Below are 21,436 nucleotides of genomic sequence, written 5' to 3'. Positions count from 1 at the left end.
CTCCAAATTTTGCTACCAGAACTGCGTTCCTGCCGTTCCCGTAGGAGCCCATCACTGGTACATGCTCCAATTTCAGCATTCGATGCCAAAAACATTAACTATCACTGCTCTAAAGTGCTAGCTACCGGTAGTGAAGGGTTTTAGAACCAGTATTGGGTTGCTACCCGGTACATGCCAAACTGCACACTTGTAGCGAAAATGCCTAAATAGAATAGAATAGAATTTTTATTGGCCAAGTGTGATTGGACACACAAGGAATTTGTCTTGGTGCATATGCTCTCAACGTACATAAAATAAAATATACATTTGTCAAGAATCATGTGGTACAACACTTAATGATTGTCACAGGGGTCAAATAAGCAATGAAGAAGCAATATTAATAAAAATCTTAGGATATAAGCAACAAGTTACAGTCATACAGTCAACATGGGAGGAAATGGGTGATAGGAATGATGAGAAAAACTAGTAGAATAGAAGTGCAGATTTAGTAGAAAGTCTGACAGTGTTGAGGGAATTATTTGTTTAGTAGAGTGATGGCGTTCAGAAAAAACCTGTTCTTGTGTCCAGTTGTCTTGGTGTGCAGTGCTCTGTAGCGACGATTTGAGGGTAGGAGTTGAAACAGTTTGTGTCCAGGATGTGAGGGGTCAGTAAATATTTTCCCCGACCTCTTTTTGACTCGTGCAGTATACAGGTCCTCAATGGAAGGCAGGTTGGCAGCAATTGTTTTTTCTGCAGTTCTGATTAATGTGCAGGAAGCAAACTCTTGTGAGGGGACATGCCCGCATGTGAGATTTCAGCAATTTTTTGTTTCTGTGCATGCGTGGAAGCAAAAATAAATTGCTGAAATCTCTTCCTCGTGCACGCCCTCTCACAAGATTTTGTCTCCTGTGCATGCGCAGAAGCAAAATCTCGCTGGGATATGTCTGCTTGCATGCCGGCGACCCGAACCTGTGCGTGCATCACATTGGGAGCAGTGGTAAGTAGGAATCCCCGTCTGTTTAGAACCCATTAAACAGTTAGTGAGTTCTACTTACTTTCGCCACTGGTTCGCATTGTGATGTTTTGTGTGTGTGCACTCGTTCCTCATGAGCGCCCATGTGTCCCCTCATGCGACTTGCCTTCCACACATGCTCAGAAGGTGGATTCAGCCTGAAAGACAGCCGAGCAGCTCATCAGCTGTGCTTCGGGCAAAGAAATAAAGGTCAGTTTTAACCCAGAGGTGGTCTGGGAACTGCAGAATTGTTTCCGAGGGGCCCTCCCCTCTCACAAAGCCCAAACAAACCCCCGACCAAAGAAAAAAATATACATAATACACTGTGCATTAGTGCAGAAACAAAGAAAAGACCAGCAAGTGCAATCGTGAAGGCAAGGATTCCCCGTTAAGTCTTTCCAACGGGCATCTCCTTCCCAGCAACTAGGGTGGGTGGGCTTCTCTGTTCTTTAGAGTCAAGGGAAGAGGCTTTTGCCCGGCAAACAGGAGCAGCTCACCGGACACTGCTCTAGCTGGCCTCGCGGTTCTTCTGGTTGCGCATCAGCGGACGGTGGTGGTGTAGGATCTCCATGGAATGTTTACAGTGCCAGCAAGAGCGACAGAAGTATTTGAAGCACATCTGATCTCTACAGAAGAAAGGGCCTGGCTGAGACCTGCAAATCTGACACATTGCATGGGTGGGCAGGAGGGCTTTTTTCAAAGCACAGAATGACGAGAAGGCATCAGAACACCGGAAAATCAACCGAAAATTCAGAAAATAGACGATGGCAGTGAGCACAGATCGGCAAAGACAGAACTGGATCCGTGATGGCAAAATTACATTACCAATGGGTCACTAATAGTTCAGGCGATCTGGTCTGAACCGGGAGGAACACGTTCCCTTTTACTTTTATTCATTCAAATTATGTATACAGTGATCCCCCGGTTATTGCGTTCCCGACCATTGCGAACAGGCTAATTTGCGATTTTTCAACCCGGAAGTCAAAACACCATCTGCGCATGCGTGCCCTTTTTTCTATGGGCACGCATGCGTAGATGGCGCCAGGCAGATCAGCTGCTGGGCGGCTTCCCTGGGTCTTCCCCCTCTTGCTGGCGGGAGGGCGAAGCCCCCCCCAGCACCCGCTCGCCCGCCGCTCGCCCGCTCGCCCGCCCTTCGCCGCTCGCCCGCCCTTCGCCCGGCCACCCGCCCTTCGCTCGCCGTTCGCCGCTCGCCCGCCCTTCGCCCTTCGCCCGGGAAGTTCGCCAGGAGTCAGCGGAGAAGCGGCGCGCCTGTTTCAAAACGATCAGAGCCGGCCTGGGGAGGCATTCCAGCAACCCCCGAGCCCCCAACCCGGGCTCGGGGGTTGCTGGAAAGCCCCCCCAGGCCGGCTCCGATCATTTTAAAACAGGCACGCCGCTTCTCCGCTGACTCCTAAAGCGGGGAAGTTCGCCAGGAGTCAGCGGAGAAGCCGCGCGCCTGTTTTAAAATGATCGGAGCCGGCCTGGGGGGGCTTTCCAGCAACCCCCGAGCCCCCAACCCGGGCTCGGGGGTTGCTGGAAAGCCCCCCCAGGCCGGCTCCGATCGTTTTAAAACAGGCGCGCCGCTTCTCCGCTGACTCCTAAAGCGGGGAAGTTCGCCAGGAGTCAGCGGAGAAGCCGCGCGCCTGTTTTAAAACGATCGGAGCCGGCCTGGGGGGGCTTTCCAGCAACCCCCGAGCCCCCAACCCGGGCTCGGGGGTTGCTGGAAAGCCCCCCCAGGCCGGCTCCGATCGTTTTAAAACAGGCGCGCCACTTCTCCGCTGACTCCTAAAGCGGGGAAGTTCGCCCGGAGTCAGCGGAGAAGCGGCGCGCCTGTTTTAAAACGATTGGAGCCGGCCTGGGGGGGCTTTCCAGCAACCCCCGAGCCCCCAACCCGGGCTCGGGGGTTGCTGGAAAGCCCCCCCAGGCCGGCTCCGATCGTTTTAAAACAGGCGCGCCGCTTCTCCGCTGACTCCTAAAGCGGGGAAGTTCGCCAGGAGTCAGCGGAGAAGCCGCGCGCCTGGGGGGATCGGAGCCGGCCTGGGGGGGCTTTCCCTTTCAGGGCGGGTGAGCGGCGGGCGCGGCAGCAGCGAGGAGTTTGCGTGGGCGGCGGGGAAACCCCAATCTTCGGCTCCTCGCTGCTGCGGCGGAAGTAAAAACACCATCTGCACATGCGCAGATGGTGTTTTTACTTCCGCAGCGCTACTTCGCGAAAACCCGCTCATTGCGGGGGGTCCTGGAACGGAACCCTCGCAATGATCGGGGGATCACTGCATACTTATATGTATTATCTAATACGAAATTGACGAAATAAAAAATTAAAATGAATATATAAAAATCAAAAGCTATCTAGAGCAAATTGTGGCACAGACAATCCTTTCAAAGCCTGAACTTTTCCTTCTTGGTATTGCAAGGCAGAAATTAAAAAAAGGAAGATAAATACTTAATCCTCCATAATGGTGGCAAGATTACTATATGCACAAATTTGGAAAGCAGAAACAAACCCCGCAACTTTAAGCTTCATAATTAAGGTCCTTGAGTGCACAGAAATTACTAAAATGACTTTGGAACTACAGGAAAAAGATGAATCCGAATTTTACAAAATATGGGAAAGTTGGTACAAATGGCTCAAACAGAGAAAATACATAAAAAACCTAACAGAAAAGTAAAACTAGACACTTCTTCCTTTTTTACCCAAACATAATGAAAATACTGCACCATAAATCGATGGAACATAAAACCCCTAAAAACGAACTCATACCTTCCTCAGAAATACCCAAAATGAATACAAATATAGTATACAGAACTAAAAAAAATAAATACACAATTCCACATACTAGACATAAATACCTAACATCAGGTCTCTCGATAGTGATAGTCAACAATATGGTTGACAACTTATGTCTTTACCATTGAAACTGAACGTTTTATATGTTTTAAGCCAATTTGTCTGTCTATTTTTCCTCCTTTCTTTTCTTTTCTTTGTATGTTTTGTTCATTTTGACTGTTTTTATATGTAGAAATTTAAACATTTTTTAAAAAATAAAAATAAAATAGTGGCAGAAAATGTAAATTAATCCCAAGTAAGGTGGAAGAAAGAGGAAAAGAGCAGAAGAAACCTGCTTTGAACAAAATGTTCTATATATTGTTAAACTCATCATCATCCATGTATTATGCCTCACTGTCTGTTGAATAATAAATTAATCATACGAACTTGCTTGTTCTAATTTTTTCTATGTTTTTCTTCTAGGTCTTTTAATCTGTAGATTCTGTTAATTCAATATCATTTAAAATATTCCTTTTCTGTTTTTCTGCCCAAAGCATTATTACTGAACTCTGGAGTCTATAGTATTTTTGAAAATAATAAACTTGCATATGTTTATTTTTTTAAATCTAATAAGTAGACAAAGGTGAAATAATTTTACGTTATTCTTAAAGAACTGTTTGAAAATGGCTCTAGAACCACAGAGAACTTTATATGTGGTTACATTTTGCGTCTGAAATTAATATATATACAAACAACAATTTAAAGTTTTATTTTCAGACCTTAAAAAAACCAAAACCTAATCCTGATAACATATTGAACCTTCATGGTCTGGAAATATTGTCACACCCCTCGGTTTTTGATACCACAACAGGTGTGAGCTGTGGTACCATCTGTTACCATCCACTAACCTCAAGAAAAATACTTATCGGAAAGCCAATACAACGGAAATTAAAACCAAAAGCAGTTTTAGCTGAGCTTTTAGGCATGTATTTAAAGAGTGTTCAAAACCATACCGTGAATTATTTCCCACACTGGGCAAGCTAAAAGATACCTGCACTGCTTCAGATGAATTGAATCTACATTGCTCTACTAAATGGCAGAAGAATAGCAGTTTAAATTTGTTTGTTTGTTTGTTAGATTTCTATGCCGCCCTTCTCCACAGACTCAGGGCAGCTCACAACAAAAATAAATACAATAATACAATATATAAGAAATATATAAGAAATCTAAACTTAAATGATAGTGTAGGGTTTTTTAAAATAATGACAACAGTACTGTCACGCTGTACTGTAAAGGCCTTCATAAGTTAAAAAAAACCCCAACAAAAAGGATTTAACAGAATAACAAAATTGGAAGGGACCTTGAAGGTCTTCTAGTTATTTCAAACAAATGGATGTTCAGTTTTTTCCTTGAAAGACTTCCAGTGATGGAGCAACCATAACTTCTGGAGGCAAGCCGTTCTGCTCATTAATTTTTCTAAGTGTTTAAGGTTAAGGTTCCTGTAGTACTTGCTCTCTGTATAGTTGCTGCCATAATGCTTTATGTAAAGACCAATGTCTAAACAGTTGGTGCTTCTCTGATTCATTTCAAAAACCAGATTTTAGAACCTAGAGATTTGATTAAATTATTTTTTCTTTGCAACTGACATCCTGTATTCGCTCACTCTTTAAACAAAATCTACATAGTCCCTGATACATATTGAGTCTTCTTGGTCTGGAAATATTGTCACACCCCTCTGTTTTTTTTCATCTTTATTTAAAGAAATCCTTTACCTTTAAAAGACAGTTTTGAAAATTCAGCCTACTGTATTGTTTCCTGTTGAGTAGGGTGGGGCAGGAAAAGCAAGGGAGGCTGTTAAATCACTTATTTTACAGTTGCATATTTACCTATGGATAAGATTTATTTAATGTTTGTTTGTTTGTTTGTTTGTTTGTTTGTTTGTTTGATTGTTTGTTTGTTTGATTGATTGATTTGTATGCCGCCCTTCTCCATAGACTCGGGGCGGCTAACAACAATAATAAAAACAGCATGTAACAAATCTAATATTAAAATAACTAAAAACACTTATTAAAAACCAAACATACACACGAACATACCATGCATAAATTGTATAGGCCTCGGAGGAAAGGAATATCTCAATTCCCCCATGCCTGACGACAGAGGTGGGTTTTAAGGAACTTACGAAAGGCGAGGAGGGTGGGGGCAATTCTGATCTCTGGGGGGAGCTGGTTCCAGAGGGTCGGGGCCACCACAGAGAAGGCTCTTCCCCTGAGCCCTGCCAGGCGACATTGTTTAGTTGACGGGACCCAGAGAAGGCCAACTCTGTGGGACCTAACTGGTCGCTGGGATTCGTGCGGCAGAAGGCGGTCTCGGAGATATTCTGGTCTGATGCCATGAAGGGCTTTATAGGTCGTAACCAACACTTTGAATTGTGACCGGAAACTGATCGGCAACCAATGCAGACTGCGGAGTGTTGGTGTAACATGGGCATACCTAGGGAAGCCCATGATTGCCCTCGGAGCTGCATTCTGCACGATCTGAAGTTTCCGAACACTTTTCAAAGGTAGCCCCATGTAGAGAGCGTTACAGTAGTCGAGCCTCGAGGTGATGAGGGCATGAGTGACTGCGAGCAGTGACTCCCGGTCCAGATAGGGCCACAACTGGTGCACCAGGCGAACCTGGGCAAACTCCCCCCTCGCCACAGCTGAAAGATGGTTCTTTAATGTGAGCTGTGAATCGAGGAGGACGCCCAAGTTGCGGACCCTCTCTGAGGGGGTCAGTGATTCTCCCCCTCCCAGGGTGATGGACGGACAAATGGAATTGTCCAAGATTCATGATATATGGGGATAATTAATTTCTGAGGGTGCTTTCATAAGAGTTGGGCTGGGTGTTTTTTCTCTCCCCCCATCCCCCAAAACAAGCTTGTAGAAGAACAATTGAATTGTGCTTTCTTTTGATTACTAGATCAGACAAATTACTTATATGCCTTTGGAAACACAATAATATTGGGACTGATATGAGAAGGGGTTTATTGGTCTATGTTTGCAAATCTTCATCCTGAAAGAGGCTGCATTGTGTTTTAAATTAATGTTGGAGAAACGGCTCTTAAGTCTATGCACAGGGCAACTGATCATTCTTCTATATTGAAATGCTAGCTGTTCTTAAAATATATATCCCCTTCATTTCATTTTAGCTCATCACTTCTTGTGGGATGGCCAGCTATATAAATAAGATGAAATCAATCAACCAGTCCCAGAAGCAGCCAATAGAGTGCCTAACAGTTAATGGTGCTTTCAAAAACTTTTGAAAAGTTACGAACGAAATCTATATAATTTGCCAAAGATAATGGCAATACAGTGTTCCCTCGATTTCCGCGGGGGATGCGTTCTGAGACCACCCGCGAAAGTCAAATTTCCGCGAAGTAGAGATGCGGAAGTAAATACACCATTTTTGGCTATGGACAGTATCACAAGCCATCCTTTAACACTTTAAACCCCTAAATTACCATTTCCCATTCCCTTAACAACCATTTACTCACCATTATTACTGGTACTCACCATTGAATAAGACACTTAGCGATCCTGATATTTATAAACATAATTATTTATTAACAATTTTTTTTTGTCATTTATTTGCAAAAATTATTAGTTTGGCGATGACATATGGCATCATCGGGTGGGAAAAACCGTGGTATAGGGAAAAAACCGCAAAGTATTTTTTAATTAATATTTTTTGAAAACCCGTGGTATAGGCTATTCGCGAATTTCAAACCCGCGAAAATCGAGGGAACACTGTACACTGAGTGGAATATCTTTTACATTCTCTGGACTAAATGCATTGGCTTACCTCAGAAACCCATACTTTTGAATATACTCGACATTTTTTTAAAAAAAACATTAAATCAACAATAAAGTTTCACTGACAACTTAAAACTTGATGCAGTAAAACATACTGGTAGTTAATCCATATAAAAACTGGCATAGAGATTTGGAATTTCCTCTTTTAAAACAATTAATAGTTTCATACATGTGAAATATATTTCCTATGATTACAAAATGAAACAAAATATTTTTTCATATTTATTTGACCCCTTCAGGGGATGTTTTAAAAGGTTAGTTACTGTTATGTTTGCAAGTTGTTACAATAAAGGTGATCGCTGATTGGAGCAGGGCGACCAATAAGAAGCCCGCTAGCGCAACCAATGGGAAGCCAAGGCATGACCAATAAGGAGCCTCCGGGCGCAACCAATAGGAAGCCCCGGCGCGAAGTCTTGAAACATTGTCACCAATCCCAGCGCTAGTAACAAAGTATATAAGGTGCGGTTTTGGCCGCTTGTTTTTAAGTCACTACCTGCCTGCGAGCTGGTCACTTTAGATGTTCCTGATTATTAAATAAAGAGCTGTTACCCTCTTCATCGGCCTCCAGACTCTGATTTAACAGTTACCCTCTTCATTTTGGAAATAAAATAAACTTGAAGATATATTAATATGCATGGTTTGGTTGCTTAGCAGTGGTTGAGCATTCTTATCACGAATCAGATTTCTGGAAAGAAATTAAAGGTTAAGAATGCTAATATTGTGTTAAATTATATCCCAAAATTTAAAATTCCTCAGTTCAGAATTTTGTGTATGCTGTGCCTGGATTGTTGCTTACAAAATCAAGTGTTGCTAGAGTAACATTTGTGTAGCCAAAATTGTCTGAACAGTGTGGCACCTTTTGACTTTGTACCTTTTTTTGAGAGAAGTTTCAGTTTCCATTCAGAAGCTTGTAGTTGTAGAGGCAATTCCAGAAATTGTTTCTAATAATCTGAATGTTGAATCTCAGGATAAGAACTCTAAATACAGTGCAATCCTTGATATGCAGAATACAATTCTCTTAATGATAACTGTGGGTTTGGTGAGGTTATAAATCATGTAACAGACCTTTTATTTAGCACATATATCTATGCAGTTCGAGCACTGCAAAAGAGATCCAAATGTTTTTCAGCATTCCTTATAAAACAGGGAAAGGGGAATACTTTTCTGGTTGAGTATTGGAAACTGTGATGAGAAGCCAACTCAGCAGATGATAATTGTATCTTTTAAGTGCTTAAATATGTTGGCTACTCTTAAAGGAGCACCCTGTATTTATTTTGAGGAAAATTCAGTATTTTTGCAGAGGGGAAAATAAATCAAAATTTAATATGGTGAATATTTTATTTGCTTTGATTTTATGGGCTTTTTCTAAATTTACTTATGTGAGAATCGTTTTTTAAGTACAGTATACATATACCGTACTTGTGGCTTGGTTTTAAAACTTCATTTTGTTTCTACTTTGTGGAATGTTGAGCAACGATTTAGCTAATTTTTATCTGCCGGGGAAAAATCACTTCTTTCCAAAAATACTTTGAGTTGAAACAGTTAGGGTGGAGCATTTTTTTAGCTTTGATTTTTTTTTTTTGACCCAAGTCATAACTTTCCATTGTATTTCCTAACTCTATCTATGAAGAAAATGACTCAAAGCGGGCAAGTCACTTGTTTATTTAAAATGTATATTTTGACTCATTATGTTGTGCAGAAAAAAGATGTTGAAATACTGTTTTGCGTCATTTAATTAATTTCCCAGGGTATTAAAGTTGAACTGGGTGGCACAGAGATTAGATTACTGCCAAGAGTTCAATCCTGACCGGCTCAAGGTTGACTCAGCCTTCCATCCTTCTGAGGTTGGTAAAATGAGAATCCAGATTTTGGGGGACAACGTGCTGACTCTGTAAACTGCCCAGAGAGGGCTGTAAAGCACTATGGAGGTTATATAAGTGGTATTACTATTGAAGTTATATGGCAATGAATAAGCATGAATATGGCTCCATTGTGAGTGAATTCATACAAAGGATTCAACAGCACTAAAAACTCTTCCATTCTATACCAATTGGCCCTATTAGCCCAATGCTTTTTTTTCAGAATATGGCTTTCTGAGTGGCACATAGAGAATATTGTATGTATGCAATGATTAGAAGAGAGAGGAGGGAAGGGAGGAATGGAGAGAAGGAGAGGGAGAGAAAGAGGGAGAGAAAGAGAGAGGGAGAGAGAGAGAGAGAGAAAGAGAGAGAGAGAGAGATCTCACGACAACTTGTGAATCTTTGCATTTCCAGCTTGTAAATATATTCATGGATCTCAAAATGGGACAGGTAAATTCTTAAGAAGCTACCTGAAATTGGTTCCCTTTATTTATAAATCATTTTTTAAATAAAGCCAACCATATTAGAATGTCTTTAGTTTCTTTGGATGGGACAATTTGGCTGTCTAATCCAGCATAGCCAACTTTGATTGGCAATTTCTCAAGCAAAGATTTCTTTAAAAAAATTCACAACTTTGATACTTTAAAAAAAAACCCCTTTAGACCTGCTGTGAATTGGACTTGGGACTTTTATATGCAAAACAACACATGTTCAACCACTAGATCTTAGATCCTCCCCCAAACTTCCACTGTGACAGTGATTTTAACTTCTTGCTCTTTGGGTGAGGAAGAAAGTTATTTTTAAAAAAAATATCTCTGTGTCTTCTTATTTTCTTTCTCTCGCTCACTCCCGTTCTTTCTTTCCCCTTCCTTCCTCTGCTTTCCAGGCCATGCTTTCTGATGGATGGGCTGTGAGCCTTGGGATTTTGCTTGTGCTCCAAGGAATGACCTGTGGGGAGAAGACAGCAGAAAGTGGTAAGGTGTATAGACCTATGTGGTTCTAAAACTTTGTCCATATTGGAGTTCTGTATTGATTTGCTTTTCCAAACTTTCCCCCCTCATAATGTCATGCAAGATGCATTGACTTATGTTCTGGTCTGTTTCTCTTCTGGATTCAATGAAACCTACATCCATGCCGTGACACTGGCCTGAACTTGCCACCCATTGTTTATTCAGGTGACTTAGAAATTTCCAAGAGGGAAAAGTCATGTTGAAAGGAAAGAATGTCGGCAAACTAGAATAATTGTCAGATTCATTGGCTATGGATGACTTTTGCATTATCATTGTATTGTACTATTATTATTGCATTTGGAGGGATTAAGAATCAGAAATATTTAAGAGGATTGGCCAAGCAGTGAAAGCGTTTAGAGATAAATATCCAAGAGAGGAATAGGGCAGACAAGCTAAGAAGTGAATAATTAAAGCTTTGTAGTGGATGAGAAATGATGGATAAAAAAAAAAATAGTGAGGTAAGTTAAAAGTAGGGTTGGAATATATTTTTACATCACAAACTGAATAAACAAGAGGGGAATCTAGAATCTTAACGATGGCAATTTTGCAAATGTTTGAATAACATGGTGATGGTTATAAAAAGAATATACTGTGATACTGAATAATTAAACAATAGGAGATTACCATAAATATGGATATTATTAGTAGAAGTTTGTTAAATATAACAAATATGATTAGCAACATCCTACTTGTAGTAAAGGAAAAAACATGTGGAGTTTGATTGATATAAAAACAATATATTGTTTATGTAGAGCCTTCTCTGTGGGGCCTCAGCCCTTTGGAACGAACTCCCTACAGTGATATGTACCACCCCCTCCCTCCTGGCCTTTCACAAAGCCTTGAAGACTCATCTCTGCCGGCAGGAATGGGGGGGCCATGAGTGCTGAGACCTAACTCCGGCCGATGTTATGAGAGGCTTGACCCAGTTGGGATGAATGGGGATGCTTGTGTTAGGATAAATGGGGTTTTAGAACTTTTTAGTTTTTTAGTATTTTAATATTAGATTTCTACACACTTGTACTGTATTTATTATGTTGTGCACCATCCTGAGTCGGTTGAGAAGGGCGGCATAGAAGTCTAATAAATAAATAATAAGATAAATATTGAAATATTGAACAAGATAACAAATGAAAGATTATAATTTAACTATATAATGTCCAATGTAAACATGATGAATATTACTTTATTTTTATTAAACATGATCACAAAGGGGGTATTTTAAAAAAATAATGGTGGCATAACTAAAAATTAAAAAGGGGATAAACAATGGAAGATAATCCTTTAATATAATTCCGTGTACTACTATTAGAACTACGGTATATAAGTTTGTAAAACATAACAAGTACAATGTATTAATATTTTATTGGTAGTAAAAAGAGTGATATTTAAAATCTGTAGATTGGTATAAAAATAACATATTGAAATAGTAAATAATTGAGGAATGAACGAGTATAATTTAACAAAATATGTGTATTATTACTAAAATTTTATAAAAGTGTCAATTGTACTAAATATGAAGAATATTGTTCTATAACCCTATTTTACTAAAGTGTAAGACACTCCGGTACCACACTGTTCACACAATGATACGTTTGTAAAAAAAATAATTAAAAAACTTATTTAAAAAAAACCAATCAGGAAAGGAGAAAGTCTAGAGAATCTAGATTCTAGGGAGACTTTAGGGAAAAGCACCTCTAATCTCTACTCATGGGCCACTCAGACATGTATGACATTTTTGTTGTACACCACCAGGGTAGCTTGCTTTGTGAGATGGGCAGCTGTATAAATTGGACAATTAAATAATTCAAACGTTCACTTGTTGAGTGACTTGAATACTAAACAATGAAACCTTTAGAAAGGCAGATTTCTGCTTGCAAGCCTCGCTTGGCGATCTGGACTCTGTCACCAGCGGTAGATCAGAACGGAAGCCTTCATGCAAATTATCCCAGTTATCATTTAAGTTTTTATTTTCAATATCTTGAAAGATAGAGACTCCTCCTCGTCCTCCTTGACCTCCTCCTCCTCATCCTCATCGTCCTCAGTGGCGTCCTCCTCCTCTCCTTCTCCCTCTCCTTCTCCTTCCTCCTCTTCCTCTTCCTCTTCCTCCTTCTTTTTTCTTCTTCCTCTTCCTCCTTCTCCTTCTTCTCCTTCCTCCTCCTCTTCTTCCTCCTCCTTCTTCTTCTTCCTCCTCCTCCTTCTTCTCCTTCTCCCTCTCCTTCTCCTCCTTCCTCCTTCCTCCTCCTTCTTCTTTTTTCTTCTTCCGCCTCCTCCTCCTCCTTCTTCTTCTTCAGGTTTGTTTTTTTTAGAGGGACAGACGGACCTATACTTGGCTGTCTTACAGGATTTATCCCACAGTGAATTAATTACTCATATACCCATGATATAAATGATATAAACATGTAACATAAATGGATACGAAACCTTGTAATTCAAGTTGGCGCCAGGCAGCAGTCTTAAAAGGGCCATTCTTTGCTAGCCCAGCTTGCCACTAGCCAAATAACAAATTGAAAATTTGGGGGAAAGATTAGAAGTAATGTGACAAAATATTATTTTACTGAAAGAGTAGTAGATGCTTGGAACAAACTTCCAGCAGACGTGGTTGGTCAATCCACAGTAACTGAATGTAAACATGCCTGGGATAAACATATATCCATCCTAAGATAAAATACGGGAAATAGTATAAGGGCAGACTAGATGGACCATGAGGTCTTTTTCTGCCGTCAATCTTCTATGTTTCTATGTTCTATGAAAATCCTGCCAGACAGCCCCATCCAACCCATTTTCCAAGGGGATGGCTTTTCCCTATGGCCCCTGACAGATCATCACTTTAGGGCTTCTTTGGAAAGTGGATCCAAAGAAGGAAACAGGATCTGTGCAACCTTATGGATTTTTGGAAAGTAGAATGAGGAAGGGAGAACACGAGAGAGAGAGAGAGGAAGGAAGACTTGGTTGGGAGAGCGGCCCGGCCTCATTGTGGTCTCTTGTGTTTCCTTTTCAGGATCCTGCCAGCCTCAGCCTTCCTGCCATGAATGCATTCAGTCCCACCCCAGTTGTGCCTGGTGCAAGCAGCTGGTGAGTCCCCAGTCTCGTGAGCCTCTCTTGCCATTTATTCCCCTCCCTGTCCCGTTTCCACCACCTTAGAGAGACTCAGTTGGAATGCGTTTGGTCTAAGGGCAGCACGCAGAACTGAAATATGTGGGTATCTTGGGGGTATCTTAGGGTAGCCTGCACATTCAACCCAGAGGTGATGAAAAGAGAATACACTCCTAGCAACCTGAAGCCAGAATGTTATGTTACCTGAACCTGCCGCCTTTATGCTTTGCATCTCTTCCTTCCCAGTGGCTGGTTGCCCCACTGAGTAGCTAGACTGAGCTGGAAAGTGAACCTTGAGGAGGAACCTATGGGCTTTTGAGTTCTTGACGAAGCTAAGCCAGGCAGCTGCGTTCTGTGCCAAGGTGCAAGATTTCCTTGAAGGCAGCAACATCAGCAGACAGCAACTGGCGAGGCTGCCCTCCAATTCACCCCTTCCCTTTCAGTCTCAATCGATGTGTGAAGACTTGAGTCAGCAAAGACTCAACAGCAGAGCTGCCCACTCCAGGCAACCGTGGGAAGCTGGAAGCTACCAAAGGGCTGTGATTCTTTGCCTGGCTGAGTCAAAGAATTTGAGGTTTTCCTAATCTCTCTTGGAGATGTTCCTGACATGAAGCAGAATAATAATAATAATAATAATAATAATAATAATAATAATAATAATAATAACAACAACAACAACAACAACAACAATAACAACAACATCAACAACAACAACAACAACAACGCCCCGAGTCTGCAGAGAGGGGCGGCATACAAATCTAATAAATAACAACAACAGCAACAACAACAACAACAACAACAATAATAATAATAATAATAATAATAATAATAATAATGTATTAGATTTGTATGCCACCCCTCTCCATGGACTCGGAGCGGCTAGAATAAAATCAGATCGTGCAGAATGCAACTGCGAGAGCAATCATGGACTTCCCCAGATATGCCCATGTTTCATCAACACTCCGCAGCCTGCATTGGTTGCCAATCAGTTTCCGGTCACAATTCAAAGTGTTGGTTATGACCTATAAAGCCCTTCATGGCATCGGACCAGAACACCTTCGGGACCGCCTTCTGCCTCACAAATCCCAGCGACCGGTTAGGTCCCACAGAGTTGGCCTTCTCCGGGTCCTGTAGATTAAGCAATGTTGTCTGACGGGACCAAGGGGAAGAGCCTTCTCTGTGGTGGCCCCGTCCCTCTGGAATCAACTTCCCCCGGAGATTAGAACTGCCCCCACCCTGCTTGCCTTTTGCAAACTCCTTAAAACCCACCTATGTCAGCAGGCTTGGGGGCCTGCTGACATGCCCCTTAGCTAATACGAGTTATGTATTGTTTTGTTTGGGTTGTGTGATGAACTTTTTTATGATAAGGGTTTTTATCTGTTTTTAATATTGGATTTGTATATTGTGTATTGTGTTGTGAGCCGCCCCGAGTCTTCGGAGAGAGGTGGCATACAAATCTAAATTATTATTATTATTATTATTATTAGTAGTAGTAGTAGTAGTAGTAGTAGTAGTAGTATTAGTAGTATTAGAAGTATTAGTAGTATTAGAAGTATTAGTAGTATTAGAAGTATTAGTAGTATTAGTAGTATTAGTAGTAGTAGTAGTAGTATTAGAAGTATTAGAAGTATTAGTAGTATTAGTAGTATTAGTAGTATTATTATTTAGAATAGAATAGAACAGAACAGAACAATAACAGAAGAGCCCTTGGAGGTCTTCTAGTACAACCAACTGCTTAGGCAGGAAACCCTAGACCAGTGATGGCGAACCTTTTTTTTCGTTGAGTGCCCAAAGCATGTATGTGTGTGTCATCGTACATGTTTGCCCACATCCATAATTCAACAGCAAAAATGGCCTCCCCCCCCCCAGGCCCTCTGGAGACCTGAAACAGCCCATTTCCCAAACTTTGGTGGGCCCACTAGGCCCATTTTCACCCTCCCCAGTATCCAGAGGCAAAAATGCCCTCCCCCATCCCCTCAGAGACTCTCCAGAAGCTGAAGATGCCCTCCCAGAGCCTCCGGTCGAGCCAAAAAACAGCTGACCATCATGCACATGCACATTGGAGCTGAGGGTAACAGCTTGTGTGCCAGCAGATATGGTTCCGCATCCCACCTGTGGCACCCATGCCAGAGGTTCGCCATCACTGCCCTAGACCACTTCAGACAAATGGTTATCCAACATTATCTTAAAAACTTCCAGTGTTGAAGCACTTACAGCTTCTGGAGGCAACTTGTTCCACTGATTAATTGTTTTAACTGTCAGAAAATTCCTCCTTAGTTCTAAGTTGCTTCTCTGCTTGATTTGTTTCCACCCGTTCCTTCTTATCCTTATCCAACCCCTGAGATAAGAACAGGGAACATTTATGTTATAATGAAGTGGGAGCCATCTTCATTCCTCTTTGTTATCTGCTCTTCCCTGATCCCACTCTAACTCCTCCAGGTAGTCCTTGACTTGCCGAAGTTCAAAGTTACGTCAGAAACTGAAAAATGTGACATCATCTTTTTCTCACAGTTACGACCTTTGCGGCATCCCCATGGTTGCATGGTCAAAATCCAAATGCTTGGCAAAGTCTTCATACTTATGACCGTTGCCTTCTGCCGCAAGGTCAGGCGATCCCCTTTCACTAACATCTCACAAGCAAAGTCAATGGGGGAAGCCAGATTCACAACAACCTGGTCACCAGCTTAGCAAATGGCAATGAGTCACGTAACAACGGTGACAAAATAGGGCAAAGCTCACTCAACAAACGCCTTGCTTAATAACATAAATGTTGGGCTCAGTTGTATTCATGAGGACTATCTGTGTTCAGGTTCTCCAGAATTTATTTAGACAGCCCCCCCCCCTGCTTACAAAAGGATCTTCCAATCATGACCATGTTTGCAAAGTAGAGCCCCTCCCCTCCCACCCGCATGGGCCTGTGTCATGTGCTGCTGCAAAGTCGGGTTTGTGTAATTGCATGCTCAACTGCACATGCTCAGAGGCTGCAAATGTCCATTGTGTTCCTTGTTCCACAGCACGAAAACAGACTGAACCAGCCCAGATGGCTTGTTTTCTGATGAGACCAGATACTGCTGGCCTTGTTTTTGCAATAAGGCCTAATTTAAAATGCTAAATTTATTTATTTTAATTCTTTCTAATGGATTGGGATTAAAAAGGAAATCAGGGAATCGAGTTACACGAACTGGCCATAATGCTTGATGGCTTTGGTTTTAGCCTTGTGAATCTGATTGCATCTGCCTGGCAAGTCTTTTTTTAAAAAAAATATTTTTATTGATTTTTATAATATAAGAAAAACACACACACAACATATAACATGTGCTCAGTGATTGTGCCCACCACCAGACAAACATTTGTACCCCACCACCAATCGGGGGTGTTTCTTATATAAATCGTTTTAACCCAAGAGCGAAATATTTATTTACGTATTATAAAGTGATTCCAACTTGTTTCTTATAGCTTGGTCTTAGATCCTACTCGTCATATATCGTCTTACCATGTCCCATCGCCCCATCAGTTGTCGCAATTCAGTTTCATTAGTCAAATTCATCCTTTTTTCCGTAATCTCAAATTGAAAAAAATACGATAAATGAATCTGCCTGGCAAGTCCAAATTCATTTATCGTATTTTTTGGAGTATAAGATGCACCTTTTTAACCCCCAAAAGAGGGTGAAAACTTGGATGCGTCTTATACACCCCACCCAGCCACCCCCACCCTTTGGCCTCTGCCTCCCAGCAATTTACCTCTTTGCAGCAAACAGTGCAGAGACTGATTAGCACAAGCAATTGCGATCAGCATCCCGACCCACAGCTGATTCAGCACAGGTAGGCCATGTACTAGAACTGAAAGTGAAACTAGATGCAAGGAGGCAAATTGCTGAGAGGTGGACTGCTGGCAGTGTTAGACTGCTGAATCTGGATGTAAGGAGGTAAGTCAATAACTCTAAATGTCTATAGAATGTTCAAATTATTAGGCTTATTTTTTTAAAAAATAGTCTTTATTGAATAAATATTATAAATAAATATTATAAAAAAGAATGAAAGTAAAGATATGTTGGTCAAAACAAAGTAGTAAAACAATAACAGTACAGACAAGGTAAAATAGGAAGAGGTATAGTTTCTGTAACAGTGCATATTACCTATAACGTAAGAGTACATTTGGTTTAGTTTGGTAGTTTAAAGCTTTCTCATTACATATGTAGTGGTTGATTCTTAGTAAGTTAGTCGCTTGTATCAATTTCATTTCTACATAAATTTTCCTATTTTTTTGGTTCAGTTTTGGTTGGGTTTTGGTTCAAGAAGAAGAGAAGGGGGGGAGAGAAAGGTGGTGGTGAGAGAGATATAAGAAGGAAAGGAAGAGGAGAAAAGAGTAAAACAGTATAGTAAGAAAGAAAAAGGATAGAACGATATAGAAAAAAGATAGTAAGGAGCCAGCTAAAGGCTGGTATATCATTTTCATACGACTTTAAGTCCGTGTTTATCGTTGGTACAGTATTCCCTTTCTTGGCGTATTTGATGGGTTCTATTGATTGGTTTAGGGTTTTGAGTGTAAATTTTTTTTCCAGTGTTAGATATGGGTTGTATCTTATAGCTTATATTGATTGGAGTATTTTTTTAATGATTTGTCATTTGGTAGTAAGTTATTTTGTTGAGTTGTTTTCTTTTTGGATTATTTGAATGAATTTTTTTTTCTTTAGCCATTCATATTAGGCTTATTTTTAAAGACTGATTTATGCTTGGTCTGAAGAGTCCCAGTGCTATTGTATCTTCTTTTAAATAGCAGAGAATACTGCCAGAAAGCCACATCAATTTTAAAGATCTGTAAAAGTATAATCTGAAATGTAACAGTGTTCTTTTTAGTATTCAGTTAAGTTAAACCCTGACTTAATCATATTTGATCTATTTTAAAAATTGGGAAGAGTTAATGTGACTACATTTAAGAAAACTTTCTGGCATTAATATACTGCCATAATGTACATTTCTCCAATTCTTTGCTATTTCTTTCGGTCAGTCACTCAAGCAGAGAAATACACAGCAAACAGTGTATATCATCTCTGCTGTTTACTGTTTGCTGGGAGGCAAATTGCTGGGAGGCAGATACAGATCCCCCCCTCCTGTTTTCCTCCCTCAAAACTAAGGTGCCTCTTATACTCTGAAAAATATGGCATTTCATTTGTTTTTTCCATGTATGCAGTGCCATTCATGGGGAAAGCTGGATTACACAAGATAGATATGAATAAAGGGGATTATTAAGACAGGGATGGTAGGCGTGCTGGTGCACTTATGCATGCCCCTTACCGACCTCTTAGGAACGGGCTGAGGTTGACAGTAGACAATCTAAGGGCAAAGTTTTTGGGGGTTGGAGGAGAAACCACAGAGTCGGGTAGTGCATTCCAGGCATTAATGACTCTGTGAAAGAAGTCATATTTTCTGCAATCGAGTTTGGAGCAGTTTACTTTGAATTTGTATCTATCATGCACTTGTGTATTGTTGTGGTTCAAGCTGAAGTATTCATTGACAGGTAGGACATTGTAGCAGATAATTTTATGAACTACACTTAGGTCGGATTGAAGGCAGCATAGTTCTAAGTTGTCCAAGCCCAACATTTCAAGTCTGGTGGCATAAGGTATTCTGTTGTGAGTAGAGGAGTGCTAGTGAAATATTTATGGACTCATTCAATTGTATTAATGCCTGATGTTAGATCCTTACAAGAATCAACTGCAGACTCTCTGAGTAAGTAACGGTTCTTTTTATTAGAAACAGAAGGTAACGGTTCACAGAAAGGAACAAAACAACAACAACATGGCCGTGCCTGGCATCTATATATATCCCGGGCTGCCAGGCTGAGCCAACCAATCACCTTGCAGTATTTTCCCGCCCAAGGAATATGGGGCGGGTACAAGGCCTAACTGTCCTCTGGACACAACACCTGATATGCAGAGCATGTTCCAGATAGATGAGCTGTATTCAAGAATTGGTCTAGCAAAAATTTGTATGCCCTAGTTTGCAGTTCAATATTACCTGAGAAGAAGCTACACAAGACTGACATTAACTCTTAATGCTTTTTTTGCAATGCTGTTAGTGAGCTCTGGCACTTTCTTTCTTGAGAACTATATGAAGAATCAGGATAGTGGAAGTTTTTTTCTTCTTTTTTTATAATTTTTAAATTAATTTTTCTTTAAGACAAACAAGACAAACAACATTTAACATTTAAAGGAGCTACCATTGCTCCACTAAGCATAGAGGTCTTGCTAATACAAAAAAGAAGACTAGTTGTGATTTAGATCAATGCAGAAAAATAATTCATAATATACTACTATAATATAACATCTACTTCGATATTTCCATTTTAAGATTATAATTAAAATAATTGGAGTCTATTAATAAAACTAAAAACTTTTCCATAAAATTTCTTGATATGCTACTATAATATAACATCTACTTCTGTATTCCATTTTAACAGTATAATTAAGATAATTAGAATCAATTAATAAGACATAAAACTTATCCTTAAAATTTCTTAATATACTACTATACTATAATATCTACTTCAACATTTTTGATATGGTTAAAATAATTGAAATCAATTAATGAAATTAGAAACTTATCTATACAATTTCAATGTGTTATTTACTCAATTTAGTATATTTAAATTTTCTAGAGTTTGTTTATATATTGTCAATAATCCTTTTTTACATTCCACCAATTATATACTTTCTCCCAAGTTTTATAAAATTCTGTTTCCATTTGATTATTTAACCGTTTCATCATCATATCTAATTCTGCACATTCCATGATTTTCTTAAAAACATCTTCGTCTTTTGGGGTTTCCTTTTCTTTCCATTTTTGCGCAAATGTAATTCTTGCCGCTACTAATATATGAATCATTAAATAATATATATTTCTTTTTCGTATTTGGTATCACTGATGCTTAGTAGGAAGAATTCTGGGGTCTTTTTAATCTCTTTATTTTTTCTACCTTGTTCCAATAGATCTTAGTTTTAGGGCAAGTCCACCATGTGTGAAAGTATGTACCAATTTCTTTTTTACATTTCCAACAAATAGGAGAAGTATTTGGGAAGGATAGTGGAAGTTTTCACCTGTATAACCTCAAGACAGAACTTGAAGAACCCATAGCTGGTATCTCTGTCTAGTTCAGGTTCTCTGTGCAAAAGAGCAGGTGGATGGGTGGACTCTCTTTGGCAAAATAATCTCCTAAAAAAATGCACCACCATTTCCACAGTGAAAGCAACCCCGATTCCTCAGAAGCAGCTCTACCCACCTTGAGTGATAGAGTCCCTACGATGGCCGGAAAATACCCTCAGGTGCTACTCCATGTGCAGTGAAAGAACTCACCACATCCTGCCCAACTGCTTGTCTGTATTGTGAGCTTAACTATTATCTTTCGTGACCGTATCTCCTATGACCAGATCATCTTTTTGTGGTTAGTGGCCCCTTTGAGGGCTTCGAAAGCTGTCAGTGTAATGAGATGTTGCACTCAGTGGGGCAGGGCTGAGATGTGGGGCCCCTTCCTCCTGCCTGGAGGGCTTTTAAAAGGGAAAAACAGGAGATTGGGCTGGTCAGAGGCAGCAACATTTAACTGTACAGTGATCCCTCTATTATCGCGAGGGTTCCGTTCCCAGACCCCTCGCGATAATCGATTTTTCGCAATGTAGGGTTGCGGAAGTAAAAACACCATCTGCGCATGCGCACCCTTTTTCCCATGACCGCGCATGCGCAGATGGTGGAGTTTGCGTTCCCTGCCGCCCACGCAAAGGGGAAACCCCGATTCGGCTCCTTGCTGCTGCTGCGCTACCGAGCAGATCAGCTGTTGGGCGGCCGAAGGAACCTTCCCTGGGTCTTCC

General features: G+C 40.7%; 1 protein-coding gene across 2 annotated transcripts in view; it reads left to right on the top strand.

The window, feature by feature from the left end:
- The window catches only part of ITGB7 (integrin subunit beta 7), an 84,101-nt gene that overhangs the window by 15,549 nt on the left and 47,116 nt on the right, over positions 1–21,436 (top strand). For both annotated transcript variants that reach the window (XM_070740878.1, XM_070740876.1), the window contains 2 exons: positions 10,358–10,445; positions 13,480–13,553. In XM_070740878.1, the coding sequence (XP_070596979.1) occupies positions 10,361–10,445; positions 13,480–13,553 (159 nt within the window). In that variant the 5' untranslated portion in view covers positions 10,358–10,360. The remainder of the gene's footprint in view (positions 1–10,357; positions 10,446–13,479; positions 13,554–21,436) is intronic.

Source organism: Erythrolamprus reginae, chromosome 2 (assembly GCF_031021105.1).
Source record: "Erythrolamprus reginae isolate rEryReg1 chromosome 2, rEryReg1.hap1, whole genome shotgun sequence".
In the NCBI taxonomy this organism is placed as follows: Eukaryota; Metazoa; Chordata; class Lepidosauria; order Squamata; family Dipsadidae; genus Erythrolamprus; species Erythrolamprus reginae.
Note: the sequence above shows the minus strand (reverse complement) of the source record. Positions and strands in the feature narration are given on the sequence as shown.